The sequence below is a fragment of the Anastrepha obliqua genome, chromosome 4 (genome assembly GCF_027943255.1).
Source record: "Anastrepha obliqua isolate idAnaObli1 chromosome 4, idAnaObli1_1.0, whole genome shotgun sequence".
Taxonomy (NCBI): domain Eukaryota; kingdom Metazoa; phylum Arthropoda; class Insecta; order Diptera; family Tephritidae; genus Anastrepha; species Anastrepha obliqua.
Window position 1 is genome coordinate 122,678,559 of NC_072895.1, and position 12,904 is coordinate 122,691,462.

A 12,904-nucleotide genomic window follows, 5' to 3' on the forward strand; every position below is an offset into this window, starting at 1 on the left:
GTGAGTATTGTAGTTAGATCTAAATGAACGCAGCGCCGGAGTTACATGTGAAAGTATCTTACTATCAACGAGTGCTAAGTTAATAGCGGGCGCGGTTAAAGAGATTGAACTGCAGATACACATGCACATACGAATATAAAAAAGTATGCGCAAAAGTAGTACTCGGCAGTAAAGAAAGGCTGGTGTTTGTTGTGGTTTTTTGGTTTTCATTGCTTTGAAATGGGTGCATCAGAACATTGCGGTTCGACCAATTGAAAATCAGTAAAAAGGAGTTAATTTTGATTTATTTTTGTTACTTTGTTTTGTTGTTTAATCATGGTAGCTAATCTTGTTCACGTGCGTGCGTCGAGAATGAGTACAAAAAGCAACAAAACATAAATCACCACCAATTCATTATTTCAATTCTTGTTCTTTTAATTACGCATTTGTTGCAAGTCATTGCTTTGTTTTTATCGTCATTGCGTGCTTCGCGTGTATCTAAACATCGCATTTATTGCCACTCTCCGGCGATGGCAGCTGTGTTGTGTATCTTGCTTTTAGATCTCAGCTGCCACTACGGCTAGCAAAAACAACAGTCGCAGTCGCGACGACAATAGCGCTTCAAAGCATCACCAATAACTGCAACTACAACTGGTTGGAGTGGAGTTGAAGGTGGCAGCTGTTGCATTCACCGGTGCGTTGTTCAACACAAACAGTCTGTTCGCACGCGTCGCGCTTGCAACAACGTTCTAAACGGGAAATTTTAACGAACAAAAGAAAAATGTTCGTCAAAAAGTTCGAATTAAATAAAATGTGAAATAATTAACTAATGTAGTTTTTGGAAATAAAAATTACGTAAATAAAATGGTTTTATACCGAAACTTCCAAGAGGTGTAAGTGATTTAAATGTGGATTTGATAAAATTACAAAAGAAAAAAAATTAAGTAGAGAGCGGTAAAGCGGTTAAACTTTCTAAAATAATGGAAGAACATCGAAAGTTTACTTGAAACATTTTGAAATTCAAAAGATGTTTAGTGATGCACCTTTATTTGCCTCTATTCGCATGAATCTCAAAACAGAAAAAACAAGTTTTTTTAAACTCACTTCTTGTATTCCCGAAGGACTTAAAAAATCCAAAAAAATGTTTCTATTTTAATTGAAATTGCTTTGATATGAGCCTTAAAAAATTAAAAATTTAAAAATTGTTTTATGTTTTACTGTATTTGTAGTTGTTTAAAAAATATAAAAAAATATTGACACCTTTTTTCTATTATTTCCCAAAGACTTAAAAAAAATCCAGCAAAATGTGTTTTATGTTTATTGCAATTGATATTATAAAACAAAATTTCAAAATTGAAAAAACAAAAAATTTAGCAGATATGTTTTCAATCCCCAAAAAACTCAAAAATCCAAAAAAGTGCTTAATTTTTATTGTGATTTCTTGCTATATTGACTAGAAAAAAATCCTGAAAAATGGATTTCATGTTTATTGCAATTGATTTGTTATGTTTGTTATACAAAAATTTCGTAATTAAAAAAAAAAGTTTAGCAGAAATGCTTTCATTCCCCAAAGACGTTAAAATAAAAAAGTGCTTAATTCACTTGAAAAAACATTATAAACTAAGAAACCATTTTATTTAACACAGTTTTGCTTTTATTCTTATGTTTATTTCAATTGCTTTGATATATGTACATACATATCTGCCTTCAAAATATATGCATACGTGTATGCACATACATATACGCATATGGATATGTCAGATAACTTCAAAATATTCAAGAATTCATAAACATTTTCTTTTTATTTGAAAATTGGAAAAGTAATGAATTACAATCACAATGAATTAAAAAAGCATTAGCGACTAGGCCATCAGCTTTACGTAATATAAGTATTTATATAATAATGTTCGTGTATAATTTAGATTTCAAAATACAAATTAATTTTGTAAATAAAGTGTATAAAACTTTTAATGTTTTCTGCGTTAACTTCGGACAGAAGTTCTTCTATTGTGTGGCTTGATATTGATTGTCTTATTGAATGTAATGCTTCACAATTTGTAACGATGTGTTGGATAGAAAGTGTCTCTTCTTTGCAAAATTGACAAACGTGGTTTTGTGGGTTGTTGTTTTGAAAGAGGTTGCTGTGGGTCAGGCGTGTATGTCCAAGCCGAAAACGGGTATAAATAATCGTGTTTCGCCTTGTGGTTGTTGCTGGGAAGATTGGAGGGTTGAAGCTTGGATTAATGCATTTATAATAATGGTTTATGTTTTGGCATCGTTGTAACATTTGTTGTTGATTTGCTTTGTTAGTTGCGTTTGTTAGGTTGACCTTGTTAAAACTGTATATTGTGTGTAACGGCGACTTAGTGGCAAGTTTTGCTGCTGCGTCTGCTAAGGTGTTTCCACGTATTCCAATATGGCTAGGGATCCAAAACAACTTTATTTTTTCAGGGATTGATATTAGCGTATCCCTGATTTGAGATATCAATATATCGTTGTTGTTTATATTTTTTATTGAAGTCAAAGTTGATAGTGAGTCACTGCAGATAAGCCATTTTCCTCCGTTTTTTCTGCTATTTTACAGGCGTTATAGATGGCAGTTGCTTCGGCTGTGAAAACGGATGCATAATATGGTAATAAGGCGGAAGATAGTGTTGCATTTTCGTTAACAATGCTGAAGGCGAGTACATCTTCATTTTTCGAGCCGTCAGTATATAGTGTGGACCAATCATGGTAATTGTTGCGTATGCGTTGAAAGTTTTGCAGAAATACGGACACCGGAGTTATTTCTTTTTTATATTGTGTTAACTGTAGTAGAATGCTGTTCGTCGGTAGTGTCCATGGAGGATTCTTTATGTTGGAGGTGATATTATTTTCCAACAGCATGTCAAGGTGTTTCGCTACCTCTATTAGCCTTTCTATTGCTGGTTTTTTACGTGATTTTCGTTTCTTTTCAGCCTGTTTTTTACTATTGACTTTAAGGCAGTGTCATCATTTTGTGTTAGTTTGATTGGCGTTCGTCCGGATATGTAACTGATTCTATCTTTTATTAGCGGAAATCCCGCTTCGGCGAGAATGTTGAGGATGGGAGTGGTGCGAAAAGCGTCTAACGCCAGACGAATCGCAGAATGGTATTTAGATGAAATTTTTGAAAGATTTGTTTGTGATGTAGCACCGTATAGAGATAATCCATAATCGATTTTCGAGAGAATGGTAGCTCTCACAATATTAAGTAGTGCATTTGTATTACTTTCAAGTTTGATGTTGCTTAAACATTTTATTATATTAAGTCTGTTTTGTAGTGATTTGTGCAAATAGTTTGTGTGATCATTCCAGTTGTATTTGTTGTTAAGAAATACACCTAATATTTTAAGTGATGTAACATTTTTTATGTGTGTATCTTCTGTGTTTACGAAAAAGCTTTTGCAAGTATGTCTGTTGCATATATGTAAATGATTAGATTTGGCTATGGATATCTTAGCTCCGCTGATGTTGCACCAGTTTTTTATTTCTACTAAAAGGCTATTGAATTTTGATTGGAACGTCGTTATGTCTTGTACTTTGGCATATATATGTACATAAATCATCTGCATATAAGACATGATTGAAATATTTGTTCTCATTGATTACTCGATTGAGTTTGTCAAAGGCAACTAAAAAGAGAGTGACAGAGAGGGGGGAACCTTGCGGTAAACCATTTTCCAGAGGCCAACAATAAATATTTTATACATTTTTATTTCACATAAACAAAAGTTTTCTGCTACAAAATCAAACTTAAAATGTGCGTCAAAACTCAAAATAGATAGCAAAAAAAAAAAAGACTAAAAAAGCAAATAATAATCTTAAAATGTGCTTTTAGTGTGTTATAGTTTCTTTCTGTAAAATCGCAGTGTGTGCAACGCCCGGTTTTTCGGCTGTGGGAAAAATATTTTTTCGATAGAATTCGGTTCTTTTTAATTTTTATTTTTGTCAAAGCCATTTCGAGGCAGTTAACGCACCTGCCTAATGATTTTTGTTGCCACATATGTGCATTTGGCTATGTGTGTGCGTGTGAGCTGACTGTTTTCTATTTTCCAAAATAGACAACTTTTGATTTACCTTCGTTGTTGTTGTTGCGACACTTAAAATGCAATTTATCTGCAGCCAGCTAAGACTAATGAAAATGTTTAATTGCAACAAAAGTAAAATGCGTGCGTGTGTAAAGTGGCAGTGGCTGCTGCTGCTGCTGTTACAGTTGTTGTGGTCAATATTATTTTTTGCCGAGTACCTCCGGGCACTGCTACTAGACCAATTTCGCTTATTTGAGTTTTTTGTGAAGTTACTTTTGTGAAATTCTTTTTTATTTTTAATTTTGAAGTTTTTAGAAGTACAATTGAACTTATCGTTTTTTATTTTTAATTTTTAAAATGATTAATTTTCAAGTGCTAGACACATCTATTACATTTCCAATTCTCTGTTTATGCAAGTGTTGCTGATATCGTCTGTAGTGCGCTAATTTTTTTTTCCGCCAAAAAAACAAAATGTTTATTTTTATTTTCATTATTCTGCGGTCGATTTTTCATTTTTTGTTTGAATGTATTGTTCAATTGCTGTTTTTTAATTATAGTTCCATAGAATCAGTTTACTTTTGCGAGTACATTTCATTAACTAGTTTCTGTGGTTTCAGCTGCTAATTCTGTTTGTAGGGAATTAACAGACTACTCTTTATTTGTTGTTATTAATGAGGCAGATGCAGGTATATAAGTTACCTCCAATTGCTTATTGTGTATGTGTCTAGACCATATGCGTATATACTTAATAATAATAAAAAATCGCAATTAGGAATAGAATGCAACCCGAGCGACGCATAAAAACCAATTGCAGATTCAAAAAACAAAAGTTAATTAGTTGATAAAAAAATAGTGACCAATGAGTTCTATAAAAAAAAAACATGAAAAATATACATACATATAAGTTTTGACTGTACTTTTTTCAAATTAAGTTGAATTATTTATTAAAGAAAATATATTTCATTCTGCAACGAAAACCATAGTATGTAAATCCAATTTTCTAACATTCATCCAATTTCCATCGAAAATTTCATATTTTTTGTTTAGAATTTTAAGAAAAATTTTGAGGGTGTCTACTGTTTTTTAAAAGTCTGCTTTTTAAAATTCTGCTTTTTTAAAATTCTGCTTTTTTAAAATTCTGCTTTCTAAAATTCTGCTTTCAAAATTCTGTATTACAAATTTCTGTATTACAAAATTGTGTATTAAAATATAATGTTAACAATGTTAAAGAGGTAATGTAATTATTTAATTTATTATTATTATTATTTTTTATTATTATTCGAGATTTTAAATAAAAAATAATAATAATAACTTTTTCTTCAGTTTCGATAGAATCCACAGTATTTTTGCGTAGAACTTCTTTTCGCGTGGGCGGTCTTCGGCCGCGCTTCAAAAAAATAACCCTCATCAGTCCAACTCCGGCCACGCAATCCACAGTATTTTTGCGTAGAACTCCTTTCCGTGTTAAAACCATTGAGGCCTTCCAGCTTTTTTTTTATTCAATATCTCGAAAACTAAGCGAGATATCAAAAAATTTTACTCATTCATTTCGTTTTCTTTTGTCGAGTTCTATAAGAATCCGCCATAAGATTGCGGCGCCACGGAAACAGCAGAATCCCCTCGTACATATGTACATACATACCTACATACATTAATTATAGTTGATAACAGTTATACATTGGTATGTACATATGTTTGCAATCAAATATTACCTGGAATGCAGAATTTTGAAAAAGCAGAATTTTAGAAAGCAGAATTTTAAAAAGCAGAATTTAAAAAAAGCAGATTTTTTTTGCAATTTACAGAATTTTGTCACCCAGAATTTTGTAATACAGAATAATGACACGCTCACTGTGTAGTTTCATAGCCTATTCAATTCAGGACATTCTCTTATATGGAAAAAATTCTAAAAAATCAGTAAAAGATTTGAGCCACTTAAAACTCTTGCGTAATCATCCACTCGTTAATAGACTGCCAATTGAATAGGAGCTAATTTTCTTGTTTTTTTTCTTCTTCTTAAACTTTATTTAGGACTGTATCCTGTTTTACAACAAGATTGGATTAACTATAAAAATTATGCATAGGTTAAATATGCATATTTTTCTATTCCGATCATGAGCCGGAAGTCCAGCACTCAAGCCATATTCTTGGAAGTCTGCCTGGCGGTCTCGGCATATTCGGTCTCTCTAACATTACTGTTTTCGTAAATCGCCCATCAGCCATTCTTTTGATATGTCAGTTCCACTCTTTGCGGCGTTGCTTCATTTAGCTACATCTTAAATTTCGCATATGCGCCTTATTTCTTTGTTTCGCTGTTGGTAGGATTTGGTGTACCCTGATATTACATATAGAGTTTGGATCTCTGCGTTGCTTAAGTGTCTAATTGGCCTCTGAGGAGGAAAGTGTAAACTCAGAGATAAGTGATGCGCCACTATAGAACCCGTGGACCAGAGTCTCTTCTTATCTATGTTAAGACCGCCCTGCATGGTGAAGAGCTATATCCTGCTCGAGATGTCCTTGCTAGAACAAAACAGGGCGGATCTAGATAAATCCTTCCAATGAGACTAGAATCTATTAGAACGTAAAAAACGCTCCCAGCAACACAAGCAGTTTTTTTTTTTAAGTTTGATTGTAACTGCATAACCTTGAAATTTCGCTGGCAACATGTATTTGGCTTGCCGTGAAATGTTGCTAGCAACATTGATTCTAAAAATGAAAAGAAAAATCAAATTTGGGAGCATAGCTTTAGAAGGAATTAGCAAATTTTGATAAGAAAAGTGTTTTTAATCGAATTAATTCACATACATACATATATATTGACACAAAAAATATAAAGAAGATTTACTTATATTCTTTGCGAAGACGTTACGCTTGAAACTGCCATGTTTTCGGATTATTCGAACTCAGGCGCTTTATACGCAAACGAACTGCCAGCTTTCGTGAAATTTAAATATTATGAGCATTCTATATAGGTGTGAAAAAATGTTGCTGGCATGTTACGCGGTGTTTTCATGGCGTGAACTGAGTACTACTTTGCCGTGAGATATATTCGGAATTTCACGCATATTTCGCGACCTTGCATTTTTGATGGATTGTTGCAGCCATTTCAAGTGAAATGCGAATTAGGTACTAATGCTTTATGCTTGAAGTTTTTTGTTGAATTTTTATAAATTTTTTGCAAGGTTTGAAACAGGGTTTTGCTATAGAATGAAATATATTTTATAAAAAATAATTGAAGTTAAAAAATAAATGAATAAAATAGTAAAAATTGTCAACATGCTTTTTGAAATTTTGTCTTTACCTTTTTATTCATACACCGAAACTGATTGGGTGCTGTGCATTGAATGCCAACCAAGCTACTGCTAATTTTCACAAATTTTCAGTCATGTAATAATGTGAGCCACACAAATTCTCCCACATCAGTTATATTTCACACTATTTGCATAAGTTCATCTTTCAATTAACATCGTTGTTTGCTGTTCACTTTTATTTTAACAACAAAGCTCGCTTTTAACTTTTAAGTAATCATAGAATCTTGAGTGTTCATTCTTTGTAGATTATTTCACCAATCCGGGCTGCAGTATAATCAAAGTTTTACTTAGGACAAAGTTTTTCGGAACTTTAAAGTGCACTTTAATTCTTTACTTTTTTTCCACATGCTGAGAATAATAATAATTTACTATCTGTACTGTGCCCAATGGCCGCCACTTTGACATAAAAGATCTTTTGTGTCCTGGCTGAGAGTGATAGATAAACTATTATTTCCAAATCGTGGTAAGGATGGAGTAGGACTCCAATATTTCGCTCAACTATTTTGATTTCTTTTAATGCCAATAACAAAACCAGCTGTTCTTTCTTTTTTTGCCTTAAGCAATTTCATTTCATATTAAACCTAACAATAAGCTTTATTGGGCATATAATGCGAAATCTTTTTAAGATAAAAAATGCATGATCAAGTGAGCAGTAATGCTATACGTAGCTACCCCATGACGCGACCTGTTGGTAGGGCTCCCTGTTTCTACGGTACGATATCAATATTGGGTATGGTGACCGAAAATGTTGAGATAAACACATTTTTTATTATTGTGCAGAGAAAGGCCTTGGAAGGGAATGAATGGATTTGTGCACGACTAGCAATCAATAGTACACGGGTTTGAAACCCACTGTGGGTATGAAACACCAAATGGTAGTCAAATATTTTTTCTAATAGCAGTTGCTCCTCGCTAGGCAGTGGCAAACCTCCGAGTGTGTGTTTCCGCTATGGAAAGGATCCTCTTAAAAAATCATTATCCGTTAAGAGGCGGCGTAAAATCGTAGGCCCCTCCAAATTGGAGGAGAAGCTCGGCCAACATCCAAAAAAGGATGTACGCGCCAATTATATATATAAGCATGCATATCTGTAAAAGACGGGGCTAATTTATTGAAAAATATCATAATATTTTATGAACTAAAAAGTGCCCAAAGTCTTTTTTTCAAATCGTATTAGTTTATCAACTTAAACGCCCATTTCCATTCGTTTGTACACAAAATTGAATTGTAGACAAAGTTGCCAACAACATGCTCATGCAGTACATACATATGTGCAAAATCAATCATGTAAACAATTGCCCACACAAAAAAGAAAAAAGCCCCGAACAACTAACATTACTCTAAAATTAAATTGCAAGTCTTAAAAGCGACCTTAACGTCGAGTTGAGTAAACAAAAAACACTTTAATTTCTATTTACAGCACAACAATAAAACAACAAAACTAACTGCCGTGACAATAAAAGTGAGACAACAAGCCAGCAACACTCGTACAACACAGCAACAAAGTGTTGCCAACAATCGACTAATTAACATGCAACGTATGTGAGCAACGTGCGCGAATATTCAAAACAAAAACAGAAACACAAACAGGGGAAAAAACAACGTTTAAAAAACGCAGAGCCTACAAGTGACGAGGAGTGTGCATTGCAGATCGTTAACAGCCGCTGGCGGAAAATAGGAGTGAGTCAATGTGAGAAGAAAATAAATACAACAACAAATAAAAATAGTCACTGGGAAGACTGCAGTTTTTGATACGATACGTACCAGCGATAGGTGGTAAGCAACAGAATGCACGGCGATAAAACGTGAATGCATAATGAACTGAACTTTGAATGTGCAACGTGCAACGTGCGGCAAGCAAAACAACAAACGATAAAAGATTGACAAACAAAAATATCTTTTACAAAATCAGCGGCGGCAACAAGGAAACAACAATAAATGCAACGAAATTCATTAGCAGCCTGAGCAGAGTCACAACATTAACACCACACCAGCGATTGCATCAGGGCAAAAAAATAAAAATAAAAATAAGTAAATCCAAATTGGCGAAACAACAATAAAAAATTTAACAATTTAGCAAAATAGAAAAGGCTTCATTATCAATATTGCGTTTAGCTGCATGCTTTTGCCTCTTCCAGTCACACTGACAACCGTAGATAGTAGTCGTTTAGCCGCCAGACGTTCGCACACCATTGCTAAAACCCAGGGTGTCTCACAGCTACTCCTGCCTTGTCAACTTTCCGGCTGTGCCAATCGAGAAATTGCAGTGTTGGCAAAAATATTTTATTTATTTATTGCGCATTGTAGATTTTGTTGGTGTTCAGCGTTGACGTTGTTGTCGTTGCTGTGTTAATTTGTAGCTGAGTGGCTTCATCTGTGGCCGTGGTGTTGTTAGTACTGCTGCCGGGTATCCATCGCTCCGTTGGTGCTAATTAAGCTGCAGCGAATTTTCGTTTATGCGGCTGGTGATATTTTTTGCAGATGTTGCTGATTGCTGGCAATTAAAGCGGCGGAAAATTGAAATAACAAGCCAAATGAAAAAAATGCAAAATACATATAAGAAAAAAAAAGAAGTTTGAAAAAGTAGAAATGCTATGCCGGACTTAAGGAACATTTTTGAAAGAGAAGTGTAGCTATACAACAGTGGTGGCGAATCTAGTACGTATAGTCATTCAAAGATAATAACACAAGTAAAACCGAATATAAATAATAGTCATCGAAAAATAAAATTTTTAAAACGAAAAATTAGCACCTATTAAAAATAAAAACAAAAAAAATTATTCTAGCCTACGGCTTTGATGCGATCATTTTAAAAATACACACCTATGTATATCGCACTGTTAACAGCTCATCTTATTGTTTGGCGCAATAGCTGATACAATAGCAGAGAGGCAGCACTATATGCATGTAAACTTATAGCAACACGTCGGCGGCAACATCACCAGCAACAAGAGTCTCACGCAACAAGAATCTCCGCAGCATCGTCTTATAGCAACATTGTCTCAGCGCAATTGAGACTACTGGTGCAACGACAGTAAATCAAAAACAAAGTAAACAAAACAAAACAAAAAAAAAAGAAACAAACACAAAGGCGACCCAGCAACAGCAAGCAGACACAACAACATGTAAGTACCAAAAAACTTTGTAGTTATCGAATGTCTATTGCCTGTTTGGCAAACAAATATACACACGCACATAAATATTTTATGTCTTATTTCTATTTTTTATTTACTAAATAAGCCTCTTGAAATCATGCAACACTTTGTTTTATACAATTGCTTTTTTTGATGCACACGTTAACTGTTAGTGCCCATTCCAACTGTATCCCTCACAATCGCTCAGTTATTTATCGTCAACATTTCATTACGCTTTGTTTTCTGCTTTGGCCTATTGCCTATTACTGTGTTGCTTTCTCAACAAGTTGCCAATTTTGTACATTGTAAATAGAAATGTTGTACTACATTGTTGTTGCTATCGTTTGTGTCCACTATTGCTACCCGCGCAGCCTTAAAGGCTACACATACATATGTGTATGTATCTAATACAGTCAATGTGAAATGTCGTCTTTTGGTCATTTGTGGTCATTTAGTGGTCGTCCTTCTTGCTTTCTCGCTTCTGCACTCTGGATTTTCATTTCATTTTCTCTCATTGCGTTTCAATTTGAAGCAGTTCTAGCCATGTTTGTTGTCATGTTGCCTTGTAGCCTGGTATTTAGGTCATTCGTGCAATGTGACAATGTGGATTTGTGCAGATATCCAGAGATTTTGAACTCTGTGTCGTTGCAGGAAGAGCTGAGGAGTTAGGAAACATTGAATTGTTGTGAGATAATAAAAAGGTTTTGCTCGCGCATTAAGGGAAACAGAGTTTGGATACGTTTTCACACTAGTACACACTTCATTAGAGGAACTCATCTATTGTTTATTGACGATTTTTATATGTAGTTGTGCTTAACTGTTCCTATTGACTGTAAATAGTCAACACATATAAACAGCCAATATTTTGTATACTCGTATTTACTTGTATTTACTTCGTTGAATAATATATAATAATTTTATGAGCTAAGCGCATTAGAACGCTTGTTAATTTTATGATCACTAGTATATGCATTTATTTAGCACATAGAAACTGAAACTATCATAATATTACTTACTTCCGGTTCTAAGAATCTTGCATGATTACATTGCACACAGTTTCTTAGACTCTATAAGTAAAATCTACTATCCTACGAACTCTCTGTCTATTTCATCAATTTTAAATTATATGAAATTAATCATAATTCTGAATCGCTAAGACCACCCTCATGCATACATATACATATGTAGACGATGCCTGCGATTAAAGTAAATATTATGCACGGCATGTGCCAAATAAACGCCCCCGAGACTGAGTTGAAAAGCCTTAGATTTGCGTAATTAAAGGTTACCAGTGAGCAAGAGTGGAAGTGTGCAGCTGGTGGGCGGAAGAATAACTGCCAGTAAATGTATATTAAGATCGTTTATTGATTAAAAATGTGTAGAAAATGCTGATAAATAGTAATAATGTAGCTTGCATGAAAATACTTTAGGTAAATAACCTCAATTGTTGAAACATACAAACAAAAAATGGGCACGAATTCTGTAAAAATTTACTTACCATCTCCGATACTCTAACTTTTTTCATGCTTTTAAAAAAATAATTACAGTTCAGCCTGCGTACTAATTATAGTTTTTAAGTAAACATAGAAACATAATTTGGGGAATATGCTCCTGTGTTGGTAGTAGTGTCCCTGCAGGAAAAATCTTAACTAGTTTAACGAAGATTTGCCAATTGCGAAACGAATTCATTGCCTTTGTGGGGTGTTTGACCTCCAATTTGTAATGTTCACCTTGATGTTGTTCCATAAATGGAAGGACCTATAATTTTATGCTACCTTCGAAGGCCTGGTGGTTTTTAATAAGGAGCTTTTTCATGCTAAAAATACACTATTAGGAAACATCTTTTCTATCATTTGGCGTTTCATACCTGCTGTGACTACCGAATAGTAATCAGAAACATACAAAAACGATCACCTTTTTCCGGTCGTCTGATGGCTACGGCTTCTGACGCGGTAAGTTGTTGCTGCGAGTCGAACTGCAAAATAGTGTGCTGTCTAACAAAAAAAACAAAAAAATGAGAACATAATTTTTAATGAAAGGCAAATTATAATGTTAAATGTAGGAATAAAAAAATAAATGAATTGAAGCACATTAACTTAAAAAAGTACAACAATAATAAAGGCTTCGAATTTTTTAATCTCTCCCAAGTATCGAAGCTAGGACCTCCTGAATAGTACACCAATGCTTTTTCCTTTCGACTACTGCATAAACTGCAGTGGTGGGTGCCAGAACATAGTTTTCATCCGCACGCAATTAATTTGTTGAATTTAACACTGATTTTGAACTGTCGTAAAAGGAAGCATGCAGAGCGCACCAGATCTCTTCTATAAAAATTAATACTATTTCCGAACAATTGAAACACTGATAGACTGAAAATTTACGCTTACTAGAAAATCGCTGTGAAAAAATGGAGACTACTTTATTTGTTTAAAT

General features: G+C 34.0%; 1 protein-coding gene across 4 annotated transcripts in view; it reads left to right on the forward strand.

Annotated features, from left to right (window-relative positions):
* Positions 1-12,904, forward strand: part of LOC129245744 (KN motif and ankyrin repeat domain-containing protein 1) — an 88,170-nt gene continuing 75,266 nt past the window's right edge. The window contains exons 1-2 of one of the 4 annotated variants that reach the window (XM_054884097.1): positions 1-143; positions 8,758-10,462. In XM_054884097.1, the coding sequence (XP_054740072.1) occupies positions 10,461-10,462 (2 nt within the window). In that variant the 5' untranslated portion in view covers positions 1-143; positions 8,758-10,460. Of the gene's footprint in view, positions 144-229; positions 873-7,137; positions 7,155-8,757; positions 10,463-12,904 lie in introns of those variants that run through there. The other 3 variants (XM_054884096.1, XM_054884098.1, XM_054884099.1) reach the window with 3 other exon arrangements.